At 64.1% G+C, this 23,697-nt stretch overlaps 2 protein-coding genes across 3 annotated transcripts in view; one reads left to right on the plus strand and one right to left on the minus strand.

Annotated features, from left to right (window-relative positions):
• BEST2 (bestrophin 2) lies at window positions 1-15,826 on the plus strand. The gene is made up of 10 exons (XM_030545931.1): window positions 1-105; window positions 3,419-3,596; window positions 3,904-3,998; window positions 4,488-4,721; window positions 6,401-6,555; window positions 7,991-8,068; window positions 8,992-9,144; window positions 10,104-10,184; window positions 10,350-10,504; window positions 11,006-15,826. Exons 2-10 carry the CDS (start codon window positions 3,445-3,447, stop codon window positions 11,445-11,447), a joined length of 1,545 nt encoding a protein of 514 aa, XP_030401791.1. The 5' UTR covers window positions 1-105; window positions 3,419-3,444; the 3' UTR covers window positions 11,448-15,826.
• The window catches only part of HOOK2 (hook microtubule tethering protein 2), a 21,868-nt gene continuing 13,619 nt past the window's right edge, over window positions 15,449-23,697 (minus strand). Inside the window, exons 14-23 of one of the 2 annotated variants that reach the window (XM_030545923.1) lie at window positions 23,088-23,157; window positions 22,170-22,307; window positions 21,883-21,970; window positions 20,925-20,930; window positions 19,961-19,995; window positions 19,675-19,757; window positions 19,321-19,424; window positions 18,667-18,774; window positions 17,421-17,492; window positions 15,449-17,184 (exon numbers count right to left, since the gene is read on the minus strand). In XM_030545923.1, the coding sequence (XP_030401783.1) occupies window positions 17,017-17,184; window positions 17,421-17,492; window positions 18,667-18,774; window positions 19,321-19,424; window positions 19,675-19,757; window positions 19,961-19,995; window positions 20,925-20,930; window positions 21,883-21,970; window positions 22,170-22,307; window positions 23,088-23,157 (872 nt within the window). In that variant the 3' untranslated portion in view covers window positions 15,449-17,016. The remainder of the gene's footprint in view (window positions 17,185-17,420; window positions 17,493-18,666; window positions 18,775-19,320; window positions 19,425-19,674; window positions 19,758-19,960; window positions 19,996-20,924; window positions 20,931-21,882; window positions 21,971-22,169; window positions 22,308-23,087; window positions 23,158-23,697) is intronic. The other variant, XM_030545924.1, reaches the window with a different exon arrangement.

Consider the following 23,697-nt stretch of genomic DNA (forward strand, 5'->3'; position numbering starts at 1 on the left):
GCAGCTGCAGCCCTGTCTTGGAGTTCCCTTGGCTGTTTCTGGAGGTCCCTGGGTGTCTTCACCTTCCCGGGCCTGGCTCCTTGGCCCGCCAGGAGGAGAGTCAAGGTCAGTGCCAACCCCACCACCCCCCCCCAAAATCGGAGGCCCCTGCAGTGGTGGGAATGGGGGTGAGAGTGTGAGGTGCTGAGCAGACACTGGGGACTTTGGGATGGGGGGAGTGAGCCTGTGCTGGGATCCGCATGGACACCCCCTCGTTCCCCATGGGGCACTCGGCAGCCCGGGCCCCGGGCTGAGGACCTTTCCAGACCGGAGGCTTCAGCTCTGTCTCTAAATTCCCAATCCTGCAACCGCGGATTAGGTGTCACTACGGTAGCGCCCAGGATCAGAACCCCATCGTGCTGGGGGGCTGAAGAGGTTTAGGTGTATTATGGTAGCACCTCAGCACCCCAGTCATGCTGCACAACCCCAGGGGGAGCGTGTAAGTGATGTCAGTAACCCCCCCACCCCACCCCACCAGTCACAAAATCATGAGACAGGCGCCTACAAACATTCACAGCCACCTGGGGGCTGGTTTCATTGGCCATCTGCTGTGGCGGCTGCCAGAACTGGACACTTTCAAGCCTTTTCCGTAGCTAGCAGGGTGAGAAGCTCTGGGGAGCGTCTCCCAATCCCATGACTCCAGGAGCTGAAGCTTGACAGACAAAAAGACCCAAGATCAGAAGAACTGGGGCTGAAAGGAGGAGGCTGGCAGCAATTCGGCTGGTTCGAAACGGGCGCCCGACTATGGAAGTCACCCAGGGGCTCGGGGAGACACCAGGCCTGGCAGGACAGTGAGCTCAGGGATCTGACCCAGCTCGATCACTTCCAGGGGTCCAAGGTGAACCCACTGGCTGGGGAAGAATCCTTCAGTTCCTGGCGATGGCTGGAGCCCTGCTTGTGGGCCAGGCCTCAAGGCCAGTGACTCGCAATAGCAGCTGCTGGAATATCCGGGGATGATTTTTGGAACTGCCCTTTGGCTGCTGAGATGTGCTGGTGACCAGAGGGCTGAGCTGGGACTGTGATCTTCATGGACTTTTAATGGTGGCCTCTGGCGAGATGATGTGAATCGGGGCGATCGAATTATTGGAAAGTTTAGTTCGGGGGTTCGCAACCAGGGGGGGTCGGGACCCCTCAGTGGGTCGCGAGGTTATTACACGGGGGGGTCGCAAGCTGTCAACCTTCCCCTCAAACCCCACTTCGCCTCCAGGTTTCTATTGGTGTTTGTAACGGCTGAGGGGGTCGCACTCAGAGTCGTGCGATGTGACGGGGTCACCAGGAAAAACGTCTGAGAGCCGCTGGTTTAGTTAGTCGGAGCTTTAAAATGTCACCACTTTAACCCCCCTCCCCCAGCTGGATGCATTTTGTAACGACCCTTTGTGGGAACAGGTTAAAGTGGGAGCCAGGACTCCTGGGTTCTGTCCCTGCTCTGGGAGGGAGTGGGGTCTAGTGGTTAGAGCTGGGTGGAAAGGGAGCCAGGACTCCTGGGTTCTGTCCCTGCTCTGGGAGGGAGTGGTGTCTAGTGGTTAGAGCTGGGCGGAAAGGGAGCCAGGACTCCTGGGTTCTGTCCATGCTCTGGGAGGGAGGGAGGTCTAATGGTTAGAGCTTGGAGGAATGGGAATCAGGACTCCTGGGTCCTGTCTCCACTCTGAGAGGGATTGGGGTCTAGTGGTTAGGTCAGGGCGGAATGAGAATCAGGATTCCTGGGTCCTGTCTCCGCTCTGGGAGGGATTGGGGTCTAGTGGTTAGGTCAGGGCGGAATGAGAGTCAGGATTCCTGGGTTCTGTCCCTGCTCTGGGAGGGAGTGGGGTCTAGTGGTTAGGTCAGGGCGGAATGGGAGTCAGGATTCCTGGGTTCTGTCCCTGCTCTGGGAGGGAGTGGGGTCTAGTGGTTAGGGCAGGGCGGAATGGGAGTCAGGATTCCATTCCCAGCTCTGGGAAGGTAGTTGGGGTCACCTGGGGGTTAGAGTAGGAGGCTGGGAGCTGTGAATAGGAGAGGAGTGCTGGCTCCCAGCTGCCATGTGCCCCCTTCCAACTGTAATGGGATAGACCTCCCCTCCCCAAACTGGGAATGGAGGCCAGAAGTCCCAGCTCAGAGCAGGGTGGCTGCAGGCTAGGTTCCCTGCTTTTCAGAAAGACCCCTCTCCCCTAAGGAAATAATGGCAGGTGCAGCTGAGGCTGTGATGACATGGGAGATAAGGGCACAGACTTGCTGCCTCACTTGTATTCTCCCCAGCCTGTTTTCATGCCCCTGGCCTGCCTCGGTTGCTCTCACCCACGTTCACGGTTGCAATTGGAGTCCTGAGCTTAGAGGCAGCTTGAGTCTCTCAACCTAGGAAAATGACCTGCCCCGACTGGCTTATCCCAAATGTTGACAGAGGGGCGTTAAGAAGGCAAAGGTTGCGGATATCCCGTTCCCTTGGCTCAATCTTGTCTCGGCATTTTTCTCTCTGTAACTCTCCGGACACGCTGGCTGCCCTCAGCCCTGTCTTAACCCAAACTCTCCGATAACAGCGTTGGCTTTTTCAGGGCCAATTGGCTAAAAATAAGGCCTGGCCTTAAAATCTCCATCCCCGGCGACAGGCCAGACAAACGGGGAGCGGGGTAGTGTCTTGTGAGTGGAATTTCTTCCTGCAAAGGGCTTTCAAATCTTGGGGGGCTGCTGGGGGAGGGGGAGCAAAGCAGCCTGGGGACACATAATGAATTAGCCGATTAATGGGCAGAAACGGTGCCGGTCTGAGAGCCTGCTGGGAAGGGACAGATTTGCCATGGGCTGTTTCTTCTTTCTTTTTTTTTCTCACCAATTTGGGGAAAAATCTAGTGGGGCGGGATTGGCTCTGAGTTTATGGGGAGTGGGGGGGCTCTTTCACTGAGGACTGGTTAACATGCAATGAGTTATGTGAAGACCCAGCAACTCCATATCCCCCTTCCTGGAAGCTCCTTGGGCAGCGCCCCTCCTAACCCCCTCTATGTCAGGGACTCCCTGCCCCCCATGCCTGGTGCTCTGTGCCCCGCACCCCAGGCCGGGTGCTGTGTGCTCCCCCATTATCCACTTCCACCCTTATTGGGGTCCACATTCTGCCCTGCTCCCATGCCAGGGGTCCTCTGTGCTTTCCTGTTCCCTCCTTATTTGGATTACGGGAGCCCCGGCCCAGGACCGCGCTGTGCCAGGTGCTGTACAGACAGTGCCAACAGACAGGGTGTAACAGGGCCACACCTGGCATTCAGGTGGGTAGCACCAGGCTTCCCCTCACAAAGCGAGGAAGAGGGACGCCCCCCCCCAGGTCCTGCCCCAGTGAACGGGGCAGCCCCCGTGACCTCCTGACGTCCCTTCCGGCCTTTCTCTGATCCCCCTGGCCGTTGCTGTCCGTGTGTCTCTGCAGGGCCGTGTCCCCCTGGCCGCCCCGCCATGACTGTCACCTACACGGCCCGCGTGGCCAACGCCCGTTTCGGGGGCTTCTACAAACTGCTGCTGCTCTGGCGCGGGAGCATCTACAAGCTGTTATACAAGGAGTTCCTGGCCTTCTTTGTCACCTACCTGGGGCTCAGCCTGACCTACCGGTGAGGGGGGCCCCTTTGCACATGCGCGTGCCCCTGGGGCTGTGCACGGCTGTGGTGAACATGTCTCTTGCACACACACTTGTGGCTCTCTGCACGCGTGTGCATGTGGGTGGGGGGAGAGCCTGCCCCCGGCCCCTCGCACGTCTGTGTGCCTGCGTGCTCATTGGTGAGGAGGGGCATGCGGCACTTTGCACATGTGTGTGGACACTCCATCCCTGTGCACGGTCTGGGTGGAAACCACCCGGGCGAGGGCACCAACCTCCTTCCATTTCTCCCCCTCCCTCCCCGGCCCAATTCCCACCTGCAGCTTCGTCCTGGCCGAGGATCAGAAACGCTACTTTGAGAAACTGGTGATTTACTGCGACAACTACGCCAACCTGATCCCCGTCTCCTTTGTGCTGGGTAAGGGCCAGGACCCCCCGCCTAGCCCCTCGTGTGAGAGACGTGCCCTCCTCCCCCAGGCCCCTGCCCTCTCCGAGGGCGGGCAGGCACTATAGGGTGTACGGGCCCCACTGGCTCCCGCCGGGGTCAGAATGCCCCTCTGGGCTGTTTGTAGCATGATGGGGGGGCTGCGGGTGTGGGCTCAGCTCTGGGGGGGGCTGCGGGTGTGGGCTCAGCTCTGGGGCGGGGGCTGCGGGTGTGGGCTCAGCTCTCCCACCAGGGTGGACCAGTCCTGGATTCAAATCCCGCTAGGGCCCTCAAGCCAGGGCTGGGACCCTCCAGTTGAATGGGGTGAGAGCGAGCGGCTCCTCCCAACCCCATTGGACCCCACTGACCCGCCTGGGTTTGGGGCTTGTTTGCTGTCCCCCCCGGGCAGGGCTGGGGTCCAGGATGCCGTTGTTCTGTGGCTGGCTCGAGCCCTGACTCCTGGGTTTGTCCCTTTGCTCGTAGGCTTCTACGTCACACTGGTGGTGAACCGGTGGTGGAGCCAGTACACCTGCATGCCCATGCCCGACCGCCTGATGTGCGCCATCTCCGGCTCCGTGCACGGCGGGGACGAGCGGGGCCGGCTCTACCGTCGCTCCCTGATGCGCTACAGCAGCCTCTCGGCCGTGCTCATCCTGCGCTCCGTCAGCACCGCCGTCTTCAAGCGCTTCCCCACCATCGACCACGTGGTGGAGGCAGGTAGGTGCCGGGGGGCGCTGGGCTGCAGGGAGGGGAGTGGGAGCTCAGTAGGGGGCGCTAGGGGGGCTCAGCATGGGGCGCTAGGGGGTGCTGGGCTGCAGAGAGGGGAGTGGGGGCTCAGCAAGGGGCATTGGGCTGCAGGGAGGGGGGTGGGGCTCAGCAAGGGGCACTAGGGGACACGGCTGCAGGGAGCGAGGTGGGGGCTCAGCAGGGGGCTCTAGGGATCACTGGGCTACAGGGAGTGGGGTGGGGGCTCAGCAGGGGGCTCTAGGGGTCACTGAGCTGCAGGGAGCGGGGTGGGGGCTCAGCAGGGGGCGCTGGGCTGCAGGGATCGGGGTGGGGGCTCAGCAGGGGGCACTGGGCTGCAGAGAGTGGGTGGGGGCTCAGCAGCGGGCGCTCTCCCCTAGCAGGCAGGGCTGACTCCAGGGGGCTCTAGGGGGTGCTGTGCTGCAGGGCGGGGGCTCAGCAGGGGGTGCTGGGCTGCAGGGAGTGGGTGGGGGCTCAGCAGGGGGCGCTAGGGGGCACTGGGCTGCAGGGAGTGGGTGGGGGCTCAGCAGGGGGCGCTCTCCCCTGGCAGGCAGGGCTGGCCCCAGGGGGCGCTGGGCTGCAGGGAGCGGGGTGGGGGCTCAGCAGGGGGCGCTAGGGGGCACTGGGCTGCAGGGAGTGGGTGGGGGCTCAGCAGGGGGCGCTCTCCCCTGGCAGGCAGGGCTGGCCCCAGGGGGCGCTGGGCTGCAGGGAACGGGGCGGGGGCTCAGCAGGGGGCGCTCTCCCCTGGCAGGCAGGGCTGGCCCCAGGGGGCACTGGGCTGCAGGGAGTGGGTGGGGGCTCAGCAGGGGGCGCTCGCCTATCCTGATCTGAGCTGCAATCTGCTGGGAGACAAAAATCAAGGGCCCAGGCCCTCGCGGCCAGTAAAACTCGGCTGTCACTCCCCATTTGAGTTGGGGGGGTTGAAGCCCGGCGGCCTGGCCGGCGCCCAGCACCGGGAATTCCTTTCCGCCTCCCTGACTCCCTCCCGCTGCTTCAGCTGGATCCAGATCTCACTTCAAAACCTTGGCGCAGCTGTTCAGCAGCCTCCGTGCCAAAAGCAGCTGCATCTCGCTGCCAGGCCAGGGGTCCCTGGATAAACAGCCCCCAGCCCCACCCCAGATGGGCTGCGTCTCGCTTCCGGGCCAGGGACCCTGGATAAAACAGCCCCCAGCCCCACCCCAGATGGGCTGCGTCTCGCTTCCGGGCCAGGGACCCCTGTGTAAACAGCTCCTTGCCCCACCCCAGAGGTGGCTACACCCAGCGCCAGGCCAGGGGTCCCTGTGTAAACAGCCCCCTGCCCCACCCCAGAGGCGGCTGTGTCTCGCTGCTGGACCAGGGGTCCCTGGATAAACAACCCCCCTGCCCCCCCGGAGGCGGCTGCGTCTCCGCACCAGGTTAGGGCTCCCAGTGTAGAGTCTGTTTAAAGGGTGGGGGGACTGTCCAGGGAGGCTGATGAAAGGGGGGAAGGACTGAGGCTGGGTCAGTTTGTGCCCCAGGGGTCCCAGTTGCTCATGCCCGAGGCGAACCCCATGTGCCGCTTCTGCTCCCACGGGTGGCCAGGGGCCGGAGGGGCTGCAGGACGCAGAGGCCGCAGGTTTGGTCCCTGGCCCGGGCTAGGGGGCGGCTGGGTGACCCCTTCCCCTCGCCCACAGGCTTCATGACCCGGGAGGAGCGGAAGAAATACGAGAACCTGAGCTCATCCTACAACAAGTACTGGATCCCCTGCGTCTGGTTCACCAACCTGGTGGCCCAGGCTCGCAAGGAGGGGCGCGTCCGGGACAACTGCGCCCTCAAGTTGCTGATGGAGGTGGGTGGAAACCAGGGGAGTTGCCTGGAGATGCCTGGGTTCTGTGTCCGGCTCGGGGTGTGTGAGCCCGGATGCCTGGGTTCTGTGTCCGGCTCGAGGTGTGTGAGCCCGGATGCCTGGGTTCTGTGTCCGGCTGGGGGTGTGTGAGCCCGGATGCCTGGGTTCTGTGTCCGGCTCGGGGTGTGTGAGCCCCGGATGCCTGGGTTCTGTGTCCGGCTCGGGATGTGTGAGCCCCGGATGCCTGGGTTCTGTGTCCGGCTCGGGGTGTGTGAGCCCCGGATGCCTGGGTTCTGTGTCCGGCTCGGGGTGTGTGAGCCCCGGATGCCTGGGTTCTGTGTCCGGCTCGGGGTGTGTGAGCCCCGGATGCCTGGGTTCTGTGTCCGGCTCGGGGTGTGTGAGCCCCGGATGCCTGGGTTCTGTGTCCGGCTCGGGGTGTGTGAGCCCCGGATGCCTTGGTTCTGTGTCCGGCTCGGGGTGTGTCAGCCCCGGATGCCTGGGTTCTGTGTCCGGCTCGGGGTGTGTGAGCCCCGGATGCCTGGGTTCTGTGTCCGGCTCGAGGTGTGTGAGCCCCGGATGCCTGGGTTCTGTGTCTGGCTCGGGGTGTGTGAGCCCCGGATGCCTTGGTTCTGTGTCCGGCTCGGGGTGTGTGAGCCCCGGATGCCTTGGTTCTGTGTCCGGCTCGGGGTGTGTCAGCCCCGGATGCCTGGGTTCTGTGTGTGGCTCGGGGTGTGTGAGCCCAGATGCCTGGGTTCTGTGTCCGGCTCGGGGTGTGTGAGCCCGGATGCCTGGGTTCTGTGTCCGGCTCGGGGTGTGTGAGCCCCGGATGCCTGGGTTCTGTGTTTGGCTCGGGGTGTGTGAGCCCCGGATGCCTGGGTTCTGTGTGTGGCTTGGGGTGTGTGAGCCCCGGATGCCTGGATTCTGTGTCTGGATGTGGGGGGGCGGGAGGTGGGCCAGCCCCAGCCACCTGGGCCCGGCTCTGGGTGGGGGTGGGGTGGATGGGAACCTGGCTCTGGGTGGGGGGTGGGGGAGCCAGCCCCAGCCGCCTGGGTTCTGGGCTCAGCTCTGGGTAGGGTGGTGTGAGACCCGGATGCCTGGGTTCTACCTCTTGTCCCACCTGATTTGAATCCAGCCCCTGGTGGTGACTGGCAAATCCAGAGCCTTACGTGCCCGGTGATGAGTTTGCTGGGACTCTGCTCAGCTCCCAGCTGCGTCCTAGCAGCACTAACTGGGGGCTGATGGGGGAGACTAACCCCCCCCCCCAGCCCTAGAGGGGACCCCAGTGGAGGGAGATACCTTGGCAGTGGTGGGGGCTCTGTGCTGGGCAGGGGGCATTTCCTAGGGGCGCCCTGAGTCTGTCCCTGGGGGGCTGTCAGGCTGCCCCCCAGCAGGGATCTACCCCCTCCCTGGCTCTGAAATCCCCCCTCCCCCCCGCCAGGAGCTGAATCACTTCCGTGCGAACTGCAGCATGTTGTTCCACTACGACTGGATCAGCGTCCCCCTGGTCTACACGCAGGTGAGCACTGACCCCGTGGAATGGAGGCTGGGGAAACCCGGACGCCGGGGTTCCGGGCCTGGTGCTGGGATGGGGAGGAGAGGGGAGGGGCAGGGCTGAGATAGGGAGCCTGGATGCTGGTGTTCTGGGGGACTCGGACGCCGGGGTTCCGGGGGGGGGGAGGGGCAGGGCCGGGGAGCCCGGACGCCGGGGTTCCGGGGGGGGGGAGGGGCAGGGCCGGGGAGCCCGGACGCCGGGGTCCCGGGGAAGGGGAGGGGCAGGGCCGGGGAGCCCGGACGCCGGGGTTCCGGGGAGGGGGAGGGGCAGGGCCGGGGAGCCCGGACGCCGGGGTTCCGGGGAGGGGGAGGGGCAGGGCCGGGGAGCCCGGACGCCGGGGTTCCGGGGAGCGGGAGGGGCAGGGCCGGGGAGCCCGGACGCCGGGGTCCCGGGGAGGGGGAGGGGCAGGGCCGGGGAGCCCGGACGCCGGGGTCCCGGGGAGGGGGAGGGGCAGGGCCGGGGAGCCCGGACGCCGGGGTTCCGGGGAAGGGGAGGGGCAGGGCCGGGGAGCCCGGACGCCGGGGTTCCGGGGAAGGGGAGGGGCAGGGCCGGGGAGCCCGGACGCCGGGGTTCCGGGGAAGGGGAGGGGCAGGGCCGGGGAGCCCGGACGCCGGGGTTCCGGGGAGCGGGAGGGGCAGGGCCGGGGAGCCCGGACGCCGGGGTTCCGGGGAGGGGGCGGGGCAGGGCCGGGGAGCCCGGACGCCGGGGTCCCGGGGAAGGGGAGGAGCAGGGCCGGGGACTCCGGACGCCGGGGTTCCGGGAAGGGGGAGGGGCAGGGCCGGGGAGCCCGGACGCCGGGGTTCCGGGGAGCGGGAGGGGCAGGGCCGGGGAGCCCGGACGCCGGGGTTCCGGGCCCGGCTGCCCTGACTCCCTGCCCTCGCCCCCAGGTGGTGACCATCGCCGTGTACAGTTTCTTCGTGGCCTGTCTGATCGGGCGTCAGTTCCTGGACCCAGCCCAGGGCTACAAGGGCCACGACCTGGACCTGTGTGTGCCGGTCTTCACCCTGCTGCAGTTCTTCTTCTACGTGGGCTGGCTCAAGGTGTGTGCGAGGCGGGGGGGGCAGGGCTCCAGGTCTGGGGCTGGCCAAGGGGGTGGGGCAGGGTACTGGGGGGGGGAGACTCCCAGAAGAGGGTTGGGGAGCAGAGAGCTGGGGGAGGGGGCCTACTCCCCAGCTGAGCCGTGCTCCACACAGGTGGCTGAGCAGCTGATCAATGCTGGGGTGGGGGTGGGGGGGCAGGAAGCTGGGGGAGGAGTGGGCCTGGAAAGGGCGTTGGGGGGCAGGGAGCCAGGGGAGGGGCAAGCCTGGCAGGGGTGTTGGGAGGCAGGGCGCTGATGGAGCAGTGTTGGGGGGCAGGTCGCTGGCAGAGGGGTGTTGGGGGGCAGGGCACTGGGGGAGGGGGTTGGGGGGCAGGGATGTTGGGGGGGCAGGCCTGTCAGGGGTGTTGGGGGGCAGGGTGCTGATGGAGCAGTGTTGGGGGGCAGGGCGCTGGCGGAGGGGCGGGCCTGGTGGAGGTGTTGGGGGGCAGGGAGCCGGCGGAGGGGTGGGCCTGGCAGGGGCGTTGGGGGACAGAGAGCCAGGGGAGGGGCAGGCCTGGTGGAGGTGTTGGGGGGCAGGGAGCCGGGGGGGGTGGGCCTGGCAGGAGTGTTGGGAGGCAGGGCGCTGATGGAGCAGTGTTGGGGGGCAGGGCGCTGGCAGAGGGGTGTTGGGGGGCAGGGCACTGGGGGAGGGGGTTGGGGGCAGGGATGTTGGGGGAGGGGCAGGCCTGTCAGGGGTGTTGGGGGGCAGGGTGCTGATGGAGCAGTGTTGGGGGGCAGGGCGCTGGCGGAGGGGCGGGCCTGGTGGAGGTGTTGGGGGGCAGGGAGCCGGGGGAGGGGTGGACCTGGCAGGGGCGTTGGGGGACAGAGAGCCGGGGGAGGGGCAGGCCTGGTGGAGGTGTTGGGGGGCAGGGGTGTTGGGGGAGGGTCTGTCTCCCCCCCCAGCTGAGCCTGCTCCCCTAGGTCGCCGAGCAGCTAATCAATCCCTTTGGGGAGGATGACGACGACTTCGAAACTAACCTGCTGATCGACCGCAATTTCCAGGTACCTCCCCCCAGCCCCCTGCAGCCCCCCAGACTGCGGGGTCCTGACGAACACCCAGCAGGACTCTCCCCCCACCCCTTAGTGTCTGGCTCCCGCTCCCCCAGTCAGTCTGGGGCAGAGCTGGGGCTAGAACCCAGGAGTCCTGAGCCCTGCCCTGCCCCCCAGGTCTCCATGATGGCGGTGGACGAGATGTACGACGACCTGCCCCTGCTGGAGAAGGACCGTTACTGGGATGCCTCCAACCCCCGCGCCCCCTACACGGCGGCCACCGTCTTCCTGCTGCACCAGCCGTCCTTCCAGGGCTCCACCTTCGACATGACGTGAGCCCGGGGCGGGGGCTCCCTTGGGTGGCCCTTGGACCACAGGGATCCCAGGGCACTTGGGCCTCTCTGCTGAGGTCTCATCCAAGGGGGATGGGATGGGAACGTTGCCACCCCGTCCTGGAACCTGCGTAGTTTGGGGCCTCCCACCCCTGAGGTGGCTGCAGCTCAGCGCCGGGTGAGGGACCCGTGTATAATGAGGGGCCGTGCCCCACCCCAGAGGTGGCTGCAGCTCAGCGCCGGGTGAGGGACCCGTGTATAACGAGGGGCCGTGCCCCACCCCAGAGGTGGCTGCAGCTCAGCGCCGGGTGAGGGACCCATGTATACTGAGGGGCCGTGCCTCACCCCAGAGGTGGCTGCAGCTCAGCGCCGGGTGAAGGACCTGTGTATAACGAGGGGCCATGCCCCACCCTAGAGGTGGCTGCAGCTCAGAGTATGTATAAGTAGCCATGCCCCACCCCAGAGGTGGCTGCATTCCCATCCCTGGTCTCTCTGGTGCAGGCTGCCGAAGGAGGACATGCAGTTCCAGCCGCTGGAGGAGATCGAGGAGGGGCTGGAGCCGAGCCGGCATGTCCCCCTGCACCTCCTGAACCGGCTGCTGGCCACGGGGCCCGCCCCGGGCAGCTTCGGCCGGCGCCTCTCCCTCCTGCGCCACAAGAACAGCTGCGTCTCCGAGGCCTCCACCTCCTACAGCTGCCTGTGCCAGGACACGCAGAGCACAGACTGCAGCTGTGGGCCCCCCGCCCGCCGCCTGCCCCTCAGCGAGGTCCCCTTCGCCGCGGAGCAGCGGGGCTGGGAGGGGGGCGAGGAAGCCGGGCCCTGGGCCCCGGGCCGCCACGAGGAGGCCTTGGCCGAGGACTCGGACCTTGCCCAGTGCTCCCAGGTCTCTTTGCTTCACCCTGACGGCGCCGCCCCTGTGGCCAGCGGCTTCCCTTCGCCATAGGACGTGGGGCCCCTTGTGGACACGTCCTTCCTCCTGCAGCCGGGAGCTGCCCAGGAGCCCCCCGCCCGGAGCGGCCCCCCCAGTGTCGGCTACCGCCCCTGGCTGCAGAACTGCATTGAGGAGCAGACTGTGGCGTGAGCTGGGCCGGGCAGGGGGGGCCGGGGCCAACCCCTTGATGTGACGGCAGAGCCGTCCGGTTCTGGCCAAAGGCAGCTGAGCCCAGATCTGGTGCTGCCAGATGAACTTCAAAGGGGGGGACTTGTTAATCGTGGGGGGTCCATCAATGCCGCCCCCCCCCAGCCACCCAGACCCTTCTGCTCCGTCTCTCCAGCTACACGCTGGGCCCTGGGAGTGCAGCACCCCCTGCTGGCAAATGCCACCATCCTCGGGGCGTTGCCCCAGCCTCTACCTTCCTCCCCAACGGGATGGGGGGGGGCCTGAGGTGGGGGTGGGAGCCTCACCCCTCGGGGGCTGGGGAAAACAGCTCAATCCCTTTTCTGTCACAGTCTGGCTCCTGCCTTTTTAAATATATGTTTATTAAGCCGCTCTGGAGTGGGGTCTTGTGCAGAGGGTGGGGTGGGGGGAAGGCTGGTTGCAGTCTGCTGGGAGCAGCTCCGTGCCTCAGTTTCCCCTCTGCCCCAAGGAACGACTCTCACGCAGCTCCCGCGTGCAGGGCTCGTGTGCACTGCTGGGAACGTGCAGTGGGGCTAGTCCCACCTCCAGAAATGTAGGTCACATTTAAAATAAAATGGGCTGGGGAGGGCAGCACCCATTGACCAGGAGTTCCTGTCTCCGTATCCTCCCCTGGCTACACAGGGGCAGGTGGCCCCTCTTACCAGCCCGGTGCCTCAGACTCAGTTCACTCTGGGGGGAAGAAACCTGGCCTAGGACCCTGCTGAAGAAGTGATGTCGGGCTGTGGCTGGACAGGGGCGTGGAACCTGCCCCGGGGGTGGAGGACGGAAAGGTCCTAATAACTACAGCACTGCTCCAGCTCAGCGGGGGTCACCACAGTGTCGTCTCACTTTCATGCCCTGGGGGGTGGCAGGGGGGAGCTGGCAATTGGCTCCTGGGGGTAGGAGTAGAAGCTTGTGGGGCCCATGGATGGAGGAGTGGGGGGGCAGGTTCAGAGCCTGAGCCTAACTTTGAACAGCTGCAGCTTCTGCTCTGAGTTGCGTCTCAGTGCTGGGCGAGGGACCTGCACATAATAAGTAGCCGTGTCCCACCCCAGAGGTGGCTGCATCTGTGTAGAATAAGCAGCAACTCTCACAGGTGGGTCCCAGGAGAGCCAGTCTCCCCCACCACGGCGCTCAAAGCGGCAAACTCCCCCCTCCTGTGAGCCGTGGATGGAAAAGCCCCAGCCCTGGGCTTGAAGCCCCCAGCCACGCTCTGAGCTCAGCTGAGAGCCAGCCACTGGCCAGGCCAAGTCCTAAGAGAGATGGGGCAGAACCAGGGCTGAGGGGTTGCCCATTGGGGCAGTTTTTAAGCCCAGCCCATGGGCCAGCTCAGCCAGAATTTGGGCTTGATCTGGGAGGGAGGTAGTAGAGGTTGTGGGCTGGTGGCTCGAGATGGACCCAATTTCCCCTTCTAGTCTCAACCCAAAACCCCCTTGGGGGGGGGGGGTAGCTGCTTCAGCCCCCCCCCCCAGGCTGGAAAACCAGGCAGAGCTGGAGCTGAGCCAGCGGCCCCCGCCATTTGATCTGGGGGGGCTAGGCTCGAGGTCTCAGCTGGGCCCAGGGCCAGCTGCTGTGTAAGAGCGGCGAGGTGGGGGTGTTGCCTCCTTTGAGGGAGGGGGAAAGCGAGGCACAGCCCCTCAGGCCTGCTTTCAAAGCCCCCCTGTTCAGTGGGAGTTGGGGGGGGCTGGACTGAGACCAGGACAGAGCTGGCACGAGGCCCCCCCGACCCTCACCGGCCTGCAGGGAATGGAGCCCTGGGTTTATCGCCGCCTTTAACTCCAGCCTGACCCCCCCTGTCAGCCAAATCAGGGCAAACTCTCCCCTTAACTCACGACCAGGTTTTCAACTGAACCAACCTCCCCTCCTCCACAATCGTTTGGCTCCAGTTGAAATTGGCTTAAAAACCAGCTTGAATTAAGCCAGAGCCACTGCTGTTTACCCAGGCCCAGGGGTGCTGCCCCCCCGAGTGGATAACTCCAGCATGGATGGATGGTTTTAAACCCCCCCCCCACACACACACACACAGGGCTCACTACGAGGAATCCTGGGAGGGCCTGGGGTCGATCCTGCCACAACTCTGAACCGCCCCAGCTGCGACCTCGCAAACTTTCAGGATGCCTCATGGGTAGGGAAACCCAGCGGGGTTGGGGGGGGGGGGAAGAGATAGGGGAGATGGGGAGCCCCAGCCAGCGCTTTAGGGCCAGTCCTGCATCCGGCATTTCCACACCTGCTGGAGGGGAGGCACTGACACCCCCTCCCCGGCTCTAGGAGCTAGCCATGTTCATGCTCAGATTTAGCTCCCAACCAGAAAGAGAAGCAATTGGGCGGGGGGGGGGGAGGAGGCAGAGCCTGGGGGACAATCCCAGAGGATCCCCAGGGAAGAATGGGGGGGGGGAATAATGCCATGAGGTGGAAGGAGCAAATAGGGGCAGAGAACACCTGGCAGGGGGGGGTCCCTGCAATAGTGGGAGGGGGGCAGCCAGGGCCGTGGGGGAGAAGTGGACGAACACACAGGCCCTGCTCCAGGCAACGCCCTCTGCATCCAGCAGCACCCGCAGCCTCTCACATCGCGGGAGAACTGGGCAGCTGGCCACAGGCCAGGGGCTCTGCTCAGAGCATGGCAGCTGCTGCCTCCGCCAGCATGGGGGGGGGGCAGTCTGGCAGGCCCCAGCAGCGCCTGCCACTACATGCCCGCTCCCCCCGAGAGGAAGTTTGTCTCTCCTTGGCCCTGGGAGATCACCCGCTTCCCTCTGGCACTCCCTGGGGTCCCTCCAGCCTGGAGTTGTAGTTGGTAAGTCCCAAGCCCGGGGGTAGCGCCCACCCCAATGGGCGGGAGAGGGCTGCTCTTCTCTCTGCAGGCTGGAAACTGGAAGCCAGAGGGAGGATCCATTCCCAGCTCTGCCCTGGGCCTGCTGGGCACCTGTTTCCCCAGCTGCTGAGTGGGGCTAACGCTATCCACCCTGCCTGGGGACCAGGGCGCTCTGTGGCTGAACGGCGCCGGGGAAGAGCTGATCCGCCAGGGCCACTGGAGATCCTGCGCTGGGATGGGTGAGACGGGCCCCAACGGGCATTGCCTGAGGCAGAGGGCAGGTGATCCTGGGGAAGAGGTGACTGGAGGGTTAATGGTCCCCAGACACAGCACCCCCCCTGGGCAGTGCTGCCCCCAGTGTGGCACTGGGGGGAGCACTGCCCGGGGGGCGAGTGCCCTCTGCTGAGCCCCACCCACCTGCAGCACCACTGCCCCGTGACCAGCTGGGCTGTGGGCCGGGAAAGGAGCTCAGCTTGATACCCTGTTTCAAGCCAGGCTGAGCTAACAGCAGCCAAGAGCCTGCCCCAGAGATGAGTTTGGGGGGTCTCAGCCCAGCCCTCAGCCGGGCAGGGAAACAGGCTTTGGCGTCCCCTGTACAGCACCACACACCATGGGCCCTGCTCCGTGACTAGGGCCCCTAGGCACCAGACACTAGTTATTAGATAGATTACGGTAGCACCTAGCACTATGGGGTTGTGGGCTCTACCGTAGTATACCTAATAACCGTGGAGAGCTGCTTTCAGACCCTAGGCACTACCTTAATACACCTAATACACAGCCCCCATGAAAAATGGGGTCCTTATCCAAGACAGGGATGCAGCCGCACTATCGTAATACACCTAATAATCCATGGAGATGGGCTCCTAGGTGCTACCATAATACACCGAGTTACAGCATCCAGAAAAAAAAATCCATGTGGCTACCGTAATACACCTAATAATCCACAGAGACCTGCTCCCAGACACCAGGGCTCAGGGCAGCCAGGAGCTTGTTGTGTCTCAGGAGGCCGATCAGCAGGAACGATTCTAGCATCTTTATTGGTAGTGTAAAGATTGTGGACAGGAGCCAAGGTGCTCCCGTGCACCATTGCAAGCTGCCCTAGAGTAGAAAAATAAAAGACACCGGGCCCAGAGCCACAGAACCCCTCCTCCCCGTCACAGTTTTACAAAATATACAGCTTGCGCCTTAAAACCCCAGCAGCGTTTGATTAAAATCACATTCTAAAATGAAAAGAAGAAAAAGAGGAGGAACTCGGCAAAAACTGGACATCCCCCGGCCCCCCCCACTTAAAAATAAAACTCAATCCACATCAACCCCCACAGAGCAAAGGGCAAAGTACAGCAGATCACTTTAAACCCAAAAGACGCCGCTAGACCCAGCCTCGGAGAACGGACACGGAAACCCCCCCGCGGAGGGGAACAACGGGGGGGCTGGGTTTGCCACAGGCTGTAGTGACCGACTCTGGGCCCTGCCTTGCTCCCAGCGGCCGGGAGAGGCGGCTAGTGTTGAAGAGGAGGTTTGCTAGTAGCTTTAGCGGCTCAGTCCAGGCCCCGGCTGGCGGGTTCTGGTGAAGGGCAAGGAATGGAGCAGAACCCGGGGAACAGGGACCCTGGATCCTTGAGGTGAAGCCTGGGACCAGGTGGCACCTGCTGCCACAGCAGCTAGGAACTGACAAGGAAGCGGGGCCATCCTGGTGCGTGAGGTCCCGGGACGGGGGCAGCTGGCACAGCTGCTAATCAGGTCAGATTTTGGTCAACAGCAAGTCAGAGGCTCCGGCAGGGAATTATGAAGGGGACAGACCCCTGCCCAGAGGCTGCGAGCCATCTCCCCTCACCCACGGACACTGGCTGGGTGGCATCAAGCAGTAGAACTGCCCAGCTTCTGACGCTCACAGGGGATGGGACCAGCCCTGAGCCCAAGAGCTGTGGTGCTGGCAGAGACCGCGCTGGCATTCAACGCCCCAGCCACACCGGCACCCAAGTGTTTGGGGCATCCGTGGCGAGACAGCCAAACATGAGCCAGCACCCCCTGCAGCTGCCATGGCCACTGACTGCCGGGTGCCTTGGCCGAGGGGGCCAAGAAGGGGTTAAAATTCAGGGGGGTCTTTCAGAGATGGGAGGGAAGGGATGACTGCTGCTGGGAGGGATGCCAGCCCCCTCCCGGGCTGGGGATCAGCTCACACGCTAGTGCTCAAAGGGACCAGCCCAGGGAGCGTGTGTGTGTGTGGGGGGGGGTGCGGGGTCAGGGAGGGGAGGAGGGAGGTAGGGAGGATTCTGGCTGATCCTCCCTGTTCAGTCCCCTCCATTCTAGTAGCAAGAGGGCTCGCAGCAGGGTCCATCTCCAGCCGCCCCAAGATCACGGGCAGATCCACCCCCCGCCCGGCAGCGCAGGCCGTTGTAGCCCATCTCTCAGGAAGGGCAGAAGCAGGATTAGCCCCTTGCTGCCTGCATTCCCCTCACCGTAAGAGGCAGATGGCACCGCGGGGGGGCGGGTGCCACAGGGCAGCAATGGACGAGACGCTCCAGTTCCAAGATCTCCGCCATCCCACACAGCCCTGGAGGGGAGTAGGAGTGGGAGGGGCTCCGGTCAGTGCAGCTGGGGGGGCTTGTCTCCATACTTGGCCAGCAGGGGCTGGGTCCGCCCCAGATGCCCCCTGCGGGCGTTGGTGGCCTGGCGCTGCTGGGCCAGGAAGGACTGGGCGCTGCTGGTGGTGGCTGATCGCTGCTCTGTGGCTTGCTGGTGGAGCGCCATGCCCTGAAACGGGAGCAGGGCGGTCAGAGAGGGGGGCACCGGGAAGGCCCCTGGGCACCGCCTGGCACAGAGGCCTGCTGGGAGCTCAGGAGTCATGGGTTGCTGGGCGCCGACCCTGCACCAGCGCTCGCCTCAGGGGGTCTGGCCCAGCCCAGGTGCTGTGGGATGAAGCTGGCACCAGCCTCCCCCCCCCCCCCCCACAGTCATGCCCGGCAGCCTGGCGCACCCCCTGCACTCACCGTGTTGTACCAGGCACTGATGATCAGCTTCTCTTCCTGCTCCCGCTGGGATCTTGTTTTCTCCAAGTTGGTCTGGGGGGGGGGGGGGGGCGCGGAGGCGGGAGGTTAGTGGGCGGAAGCAGAGCCAGGCTGGCCCCTGGGGCTCAGACTGGGCATATGGGGCACTCCCCCCCTGCCCCACCGGCTTTGGGTCCCAGAGGCCACACGGGGGCCTCCTGTGGCCTTCGACTCAGGGCCGGGCCTGGGGGAAGCTCAGATCTTGGGAGGGGAGGAAGCTGCAATGGGGGCAGGGGGGTCCCTTGGCTTCCCCTATCATTCCCCAGCACAGGCTGCCTGGATAATCCAGCAGCTGGTTGAAGGCGTTTGGCCACGGCCACAGATATCCCCCTGCCTGGGACTGGGTCCCTCCCTCCGGCCAGGCAGGCTCAGCCACTGCTAGTGGGCCGGGCAGTGCCCCCCCGAGGGCTCTCTCACCAATGGAGCCAGGCGCTGCCCCACCCAGGCTCCAGAGGGTCCTTCCGGGGCAGTGGGCTGGTGCCAGCAGCTGGCACGACCCAGACCACCCGCACCTGGGATCAGATCCGCCCGGCTGGCCCAGTGAGCCCAGCAACTGGGATTAGGCCATAGTATCCCAGGCTCAGCAGCCGGAATGGGGGGGTGCCACGGGCAGGTGCCACCAGTGCCCAAGCCCCTGCAGTGGCAAGGAATGGATTAGACACACCCGGATGAGCCCCGCAGGTGCCCTGCGCTGCAGAGAGGGTGACACCCCCCCCCCCAACCCCACCAAGCTCCCTGCCAATCCAACATGGGGGGGATGATCTGGTTACCCAGAAGAGCCAGACCTACCAGCCAGGCACCGAGGCAGTGGATTTTCTGGACCCTTCTGACCGGTGACCAGTCTCCAGCTGTGGCCAAACCCTGATGCTTCAGAGGAAGGAAACATCCGCTCCCCACCACCTGTCCGCCACAACACAGATGTGCCTGGCAGGGGTGGGGGTTTCCTTCCTGACCCCTGCAGATGACCACTGAAGCCCTGAAGCATGAGACTGGATTCCAGCCCTCATCGTGATACAGAGCTACAAGCGTCGTGAGGGCAGTGGAGGCAATTCTGTCCTCCCCCGGCCCAGGAAGGAAGGCGACAAACTCCACAGCACAGCACCCTCCGGCACAGCCAAGAAGGGCTCCGGGGCAGGGGGGAGAAGGCCCCCAGGCTAGTTACTTCCCCACTCTGGTGGCAGGGCCTCACCTCCAGGTGATGGATCTTCACCTCCTTCTCCTGCAGCTGGTTCTTTAAGGCCTGGATCTCGGGGGGTGTCTTGGACGGCGGCTGCTTGGGGTGCAGCGTCTTAATGACCTGGAATGGAGGGATACGGTCAGGGGTGTTACCGGGGACATCCCCCTGCCCCCTCCCCCCCAGGGCAGGACACTCACTGTGGTTGTCAGTGCTGCAGAGCTACCCAGAGGAGCCCCCCAGAGCTCCACGCCTTGTGGGGAAGTACGGGGAGCCTGGCCCCAGCAGCTGTGGGGTGACAGGGCCCAGCCCTGCCATGGCTTGGGCCACTCGGGAGCATCCCAAGGGATGGAGCCGTCCCACCCCAGCCCCTCCCCAGCCCAGAGCTCCGCCCCAGCCTGTTAGCCCCACCTGACCCCACTAGTCCCACCCCACTAACCCTGCTCCAGCCCGGGGCTCTGCCTCACCCCAGCCCACCCCATTAACCCCACCCACCCCATTAGCCCCGCCCCATCCCAGGGCTCCACCCACCCTAGCCCACTAGCCCCGCCCCAGCCCAGGGCTCCACCCACCCTAGCCCACTAGTCCCAACCCAGCCCACTAGCCCCGCCCCAGCCTGGGGCTCCGCCCCATGCTAGCCCACTAGCCCCGCCCCAGCCCAGGGCTCACTGTGCAGGCCTTGTCCATGTAGCGCTTGTAGCGCTCCTCCATGGCCCTCATGTCCTCGTCCTTCTTCTTCAGACATTGTTGCAGCTCGTTGATCTTCCTGGCGGCTGGGGGGGGGGGTGGGGGGTGTCAGGAGGGGGTCCACAGGAGCGTCCTTCCACCCCTACACACATGGGGAAACCAGAGGCACGGAGCCACCCCCGGAGCGCCCGGCTCCCAGTCCCGGGAGGGACACCCTAGGGACACGCCGCAGCCACAGCGCCAGCGGGAGCGTCCGAGGGGCCAGCCCAACTGGATCCCCCTCTCCACCCCCCCAGTCCGTACCAGAGCCTCGCCCCTCCCCCCCAGCCTCCATACTCGTGCTGTCCACTTTGGGCTCCAAGTCCTCGATGTCCTCTCGCTTCTTCTGCAGCTCTGAGTGGGCCTGGTGCAGCTTCTCCCTGGGGCGGGGAGGAGACACGGGCTGTCAGGTGCCCAGCGTCCCCCCGCCCCCCAGATCCGCCTCGCAGCCTGGATAATTTGCCCCTGCTAGATCTCCGCCCCCCCCCGGGACACCCACCCCAGCACCCCACGTGGACAGCTCACAATCCTGACCCCCTGAAGGCCCCGCCCCCTGCGGTACTCACAGAACAACACAACTTACAGGTGCTCTTCCAGCTTCCTCTTCAGCAGGCAAGACTAGGGAGGAAGAGGAGGGTGAAGATCAAGAGCTCAGCGCAAACAAACAAAAAACAACCCGGTGGTTTAGATGCTAACTGTTGAAAGAGCATCTTAACGCCAGTTTGCAGAGGCTGGCAGCCAGACGTAACCCGGGGGGGTGGCTGTGACGGAGCTGGGAGCTGGCCGTTCAAATCATGGGCTTAGCTGAGTCTAGAAAAGTGTCTCCATTTATAGCTAGGCCTGGAAGGAGTCAATTTTGTGCCGGCCAACGTCAAATTCACCGTCCACCCCGCCCCCAACGAGGAAATCTCTGACAGGCCAAGCACGAGAACCGCGGTTTGAGAGCTTGTCAGACCGGGATTGGAGGTTTCCTGGGGACCTGTGGACAAGTTGTGCTCGAGCTTTCGCTTTGCGAATCACAATAGCCGCAATCGGTCCGACCCCCTTGCCTCGTTTCCCGCAATGGGGAAAAGTTAAATGGATACAAAAAAAATTGAAATTAGTAAAAAAAAGAGAGGAGAGATTTCTGTCCAGCCTCTGTCTAAATCCAGGGCTTGTAATACGGCTCCGTGCAGAGGCCGATGGGTAGCCAAATGGGCTGGAGGCACGGGATATTCTGCAGCTTCTCTTTCGAGATACTCGTATATTTCACCAAGCTGTAACTCCCAAGGGAGGTTACTAAGCCAGGAAGCGAATTAAGCAGCAATAACAGCCTACCAGTAACAGCCAAGATTTCTGACAGCAACTAGCAGTATTTTTGGGGGTCCCCCAACTCAAGACCCCTTATAAGCAGCCCAGTCTTCTACTCTCAGGAAGGGCTGGGCATCCACCCCGGAGATCAGGTGTGCTGGGTCGGGCCCCCAAACTCCGCCATCCCCTCACTCAAGCCATAGGAAGGAGCACAGAGAAGCAAGGTGGATTTTAACGAGGGGCCGGTTGGTACTTACAATGGCCTGGAGGGGTAGGGGGATAATCAGCCAGTGAGACAGAGAGGGGTGGGGGAGAGAGAAAAGAGTTAGCGTGATCACAGCGTAGAGTTGGGGTGCGAGGGGCACACGAGATCGCTTTGACGATTTCACACGCACAGGCAGCAGCACCTGGGGAGGAGGCAGCCGGAGGATAGCAGCAAGTGGGCTCCCATCCCCACTATAGGGGATCCCAAGAGTATAGTGGGTTCCCCAAGGTTGCCCGGGGGGGGGGCAAGTGGGACAATTTGCCCCAGGCCCTGGGCCCCGCAGGGTCCCCCACAAGAATATAATATTCTATAGTATTGCAGCTTTTTTTAAAAGGAAGGGGCCCCTGATATTGCTTTGTCCCAGGCCCCCTGAATCCTCTGGGCGGCCCTGGGGTTCCCTCCCAAGGAAGAGAAATCAGGGGAGGATGGACCCCCATTCCAGCCACCTGTTCCCCCATCATACACAGATCTCCATCCCCAGCCCCCACACTGCTGTGGGGCAGACCACACCCAGACGCTCAAACCCAAGGGCACCCTTTCCCCCACCTCCCAAACCCAATGCATAGGGTGGCAAGCTACGGCAGGTGCACTCGGCAGCCTCTAGCCAGGGTGGAAGAAACGCAGGAGACCTTATTCCAAGTTCTCACATTCGGCCAGGCGCCCACGTGGGGAGGGGTGCAGCCCCCCGTGCCATGCCCGCATACCCCGGGCTGGGCAGAACGAGCCGTTAGCTGCTCCCGTGGCTTTGGTACAGGAAAGGGATGGATCAAGGGGGACAAAAACCGATCAGTCACGGGAGAGGGAATCTTTCTGCTCTGTGGCAGGGCCCAAGGGTGCATGGTCTGGCACTGCCAGTCCAGAATCTGCTTCCAGGAGGCGGCTCAGGGCTGCAGGGTGACGGGGCAGAGGTCAGGGAAGGCCACGTATAGTCCGTCCTCAGCTAGACTCACATCCTCCGTCTTGGTGCCCTGCTCCTGCAGGGCCTTCTGGAGCTCCTCCACCTGGGCCTTCAGCTCTGAGATCTGCTGCTGGTGCAACCTGGAGAGGGAGGAAGAAGGGAGAGGAGGCTGCCTGAGAGGGGGCAGTGGATGGCACGACTGGGACCCTCCATGGGCTGAGGCTCCCACCCCCTTTAGCTGGCTGGGGGAAGCCAGGGGTGTCTCAGGTAAGATACGTTTGGGGGAGGTCTCAGCCTCCTTAGATTCGCAGCCCCCTCCCTGCCCCCCCATCCCATTACCTCTGCTGGGTCTCCAGCCGGTTCTTGGTGCGGTTGGATTCCTCCAGCTGCCCCTGCAGTTCGGCCAGCTGCCCCTGGTAGGTCGACTCCTGCGTGCACAGCATCTTGTTCTCATGCTGCAGGCGCACGATGGTCTCCCTGGGGTCAGGGAGAGGGGTGAGGTCAGATGGCCTGGGGGCCCCCCACACAGCTAGCCCAGGGAGGCCGTCTTCCAGCCAATGCCCCTGCTGCAGCCTGGGGCACAGGTGCAGCCCCTGGGGGACCACAAATCCCAGCATGCAACACTGGGTCTCAAACCAAGGACCAATCACTGGCTTGGATTGAGCTGCAGCATTGCATGCTGGAATCTGGAGTCCCCCAGGGGCTGTGGCTTGTCATTGGGGCATCTACAAGCCACCCTTTGGCTACTCGCAGGCCTCTGCAGCACCAGACAGTCTTGGGGACGCCCTAGCAGCCAGGGGGGTGGCAGATGGGCCGGGTGGGGGATGCGTGTGGCTCTTCACAGCCGGCCCTGGGGCAGGCTGGGCGACCCTTCGCTAAGGTGGGAGGTGCAGCCGTGCTAAGAGCAGACGCTTGCCCCCCTGCCGGGGTCCTGGGAGTTACCCTGCACGGCCGGGCAGGGATAGTGCCCCTGGGCCAGGTGGGCATTGCCCCCCTCCAGGGGAAAGAAAGAGTCACTGCCCCAAGAAATTTCACCCCTTCACTCCCGGCCGCGCAGACAGCTGGGAACAGCTCGTGCGCCTGAAGATCAGCAGCAGAGACCTTCCTCCAAAAGGGGACTAGCGAGATTCTGCAAATGCAACACACCGAGGGGCTTGACAGAACCCCCGCCCCCATCCTCCCCCCGGTTACGGTGGCCTAGAGGTGCCAACACATGCCACATTCCTCTAGCCCGACAGCTGCAGGGCGGGAGCCTACTTGAGTTCAGCTGGCAAGATCTCAGCAGCCAGGTTGTCCATGGGAGAAGAGGCTCCATCCAGCAAGGCATCTGCAAGAGGATGGGTGGGGGTGGATGGGGGTGTATGGAGGAGCAGGGACCAGCCCTGACTTGGCAGATCTCTACTAGCCCCAAGCACGGGGGTGGGGTGGGGGAATTCTCCTCTGCCCCCTAGCCAGGACTAGGAACGCAGAGATCCCATGCTAGGGTCACAAACGGCAGCCTCCTGCTCTGGGCTCATGGCACAGAGATTTCTGACGGCGTTCACGCCATTGATGGAGCTGGAACAACGCCCCCCATTTGTTGGGAGAAAGTTGAGCCTAGGACGTGGCCGGCCATTATCTGCAAACAGGGGCCAGGGAGGAAAGAGAGAGGAAAGGAACTTCCCCAGTGGAGAGAGTTATGAATATCTTGCTTATGCAAGGCAGGGTCTCTTTTCTAGTGTCCCCCCGCCCCTCCCGCCAACTTAGTTAATGTGTGGTAGCATGGGGGGGGGGGGGGCTCGGTTAGGAATGGGATACAGCCTGTGTAATAGCCAATAAGGGTGCATGAACTCTGCCCCACACTACCCAAGTTCTTGGATTCAATATC

The sequence above is a fragment of the Gopherus evgoodei genome, unplaced genomic scaffold (genome assembly GCF_007399415.2).
Source record: "Gopherus evgoodei ecotype Sinaloan lineage unplaced genomic scaffold, rGopEvg1_v1.p scaffold_40_arrow_ctg1, whole genome shotgun sequence".
Classification (NCBI taxonomy): Eukaryota; Metazoa; Chordata; order Testudines; family Testudinidae; genus Gopherus; species Gopherus evgoodei.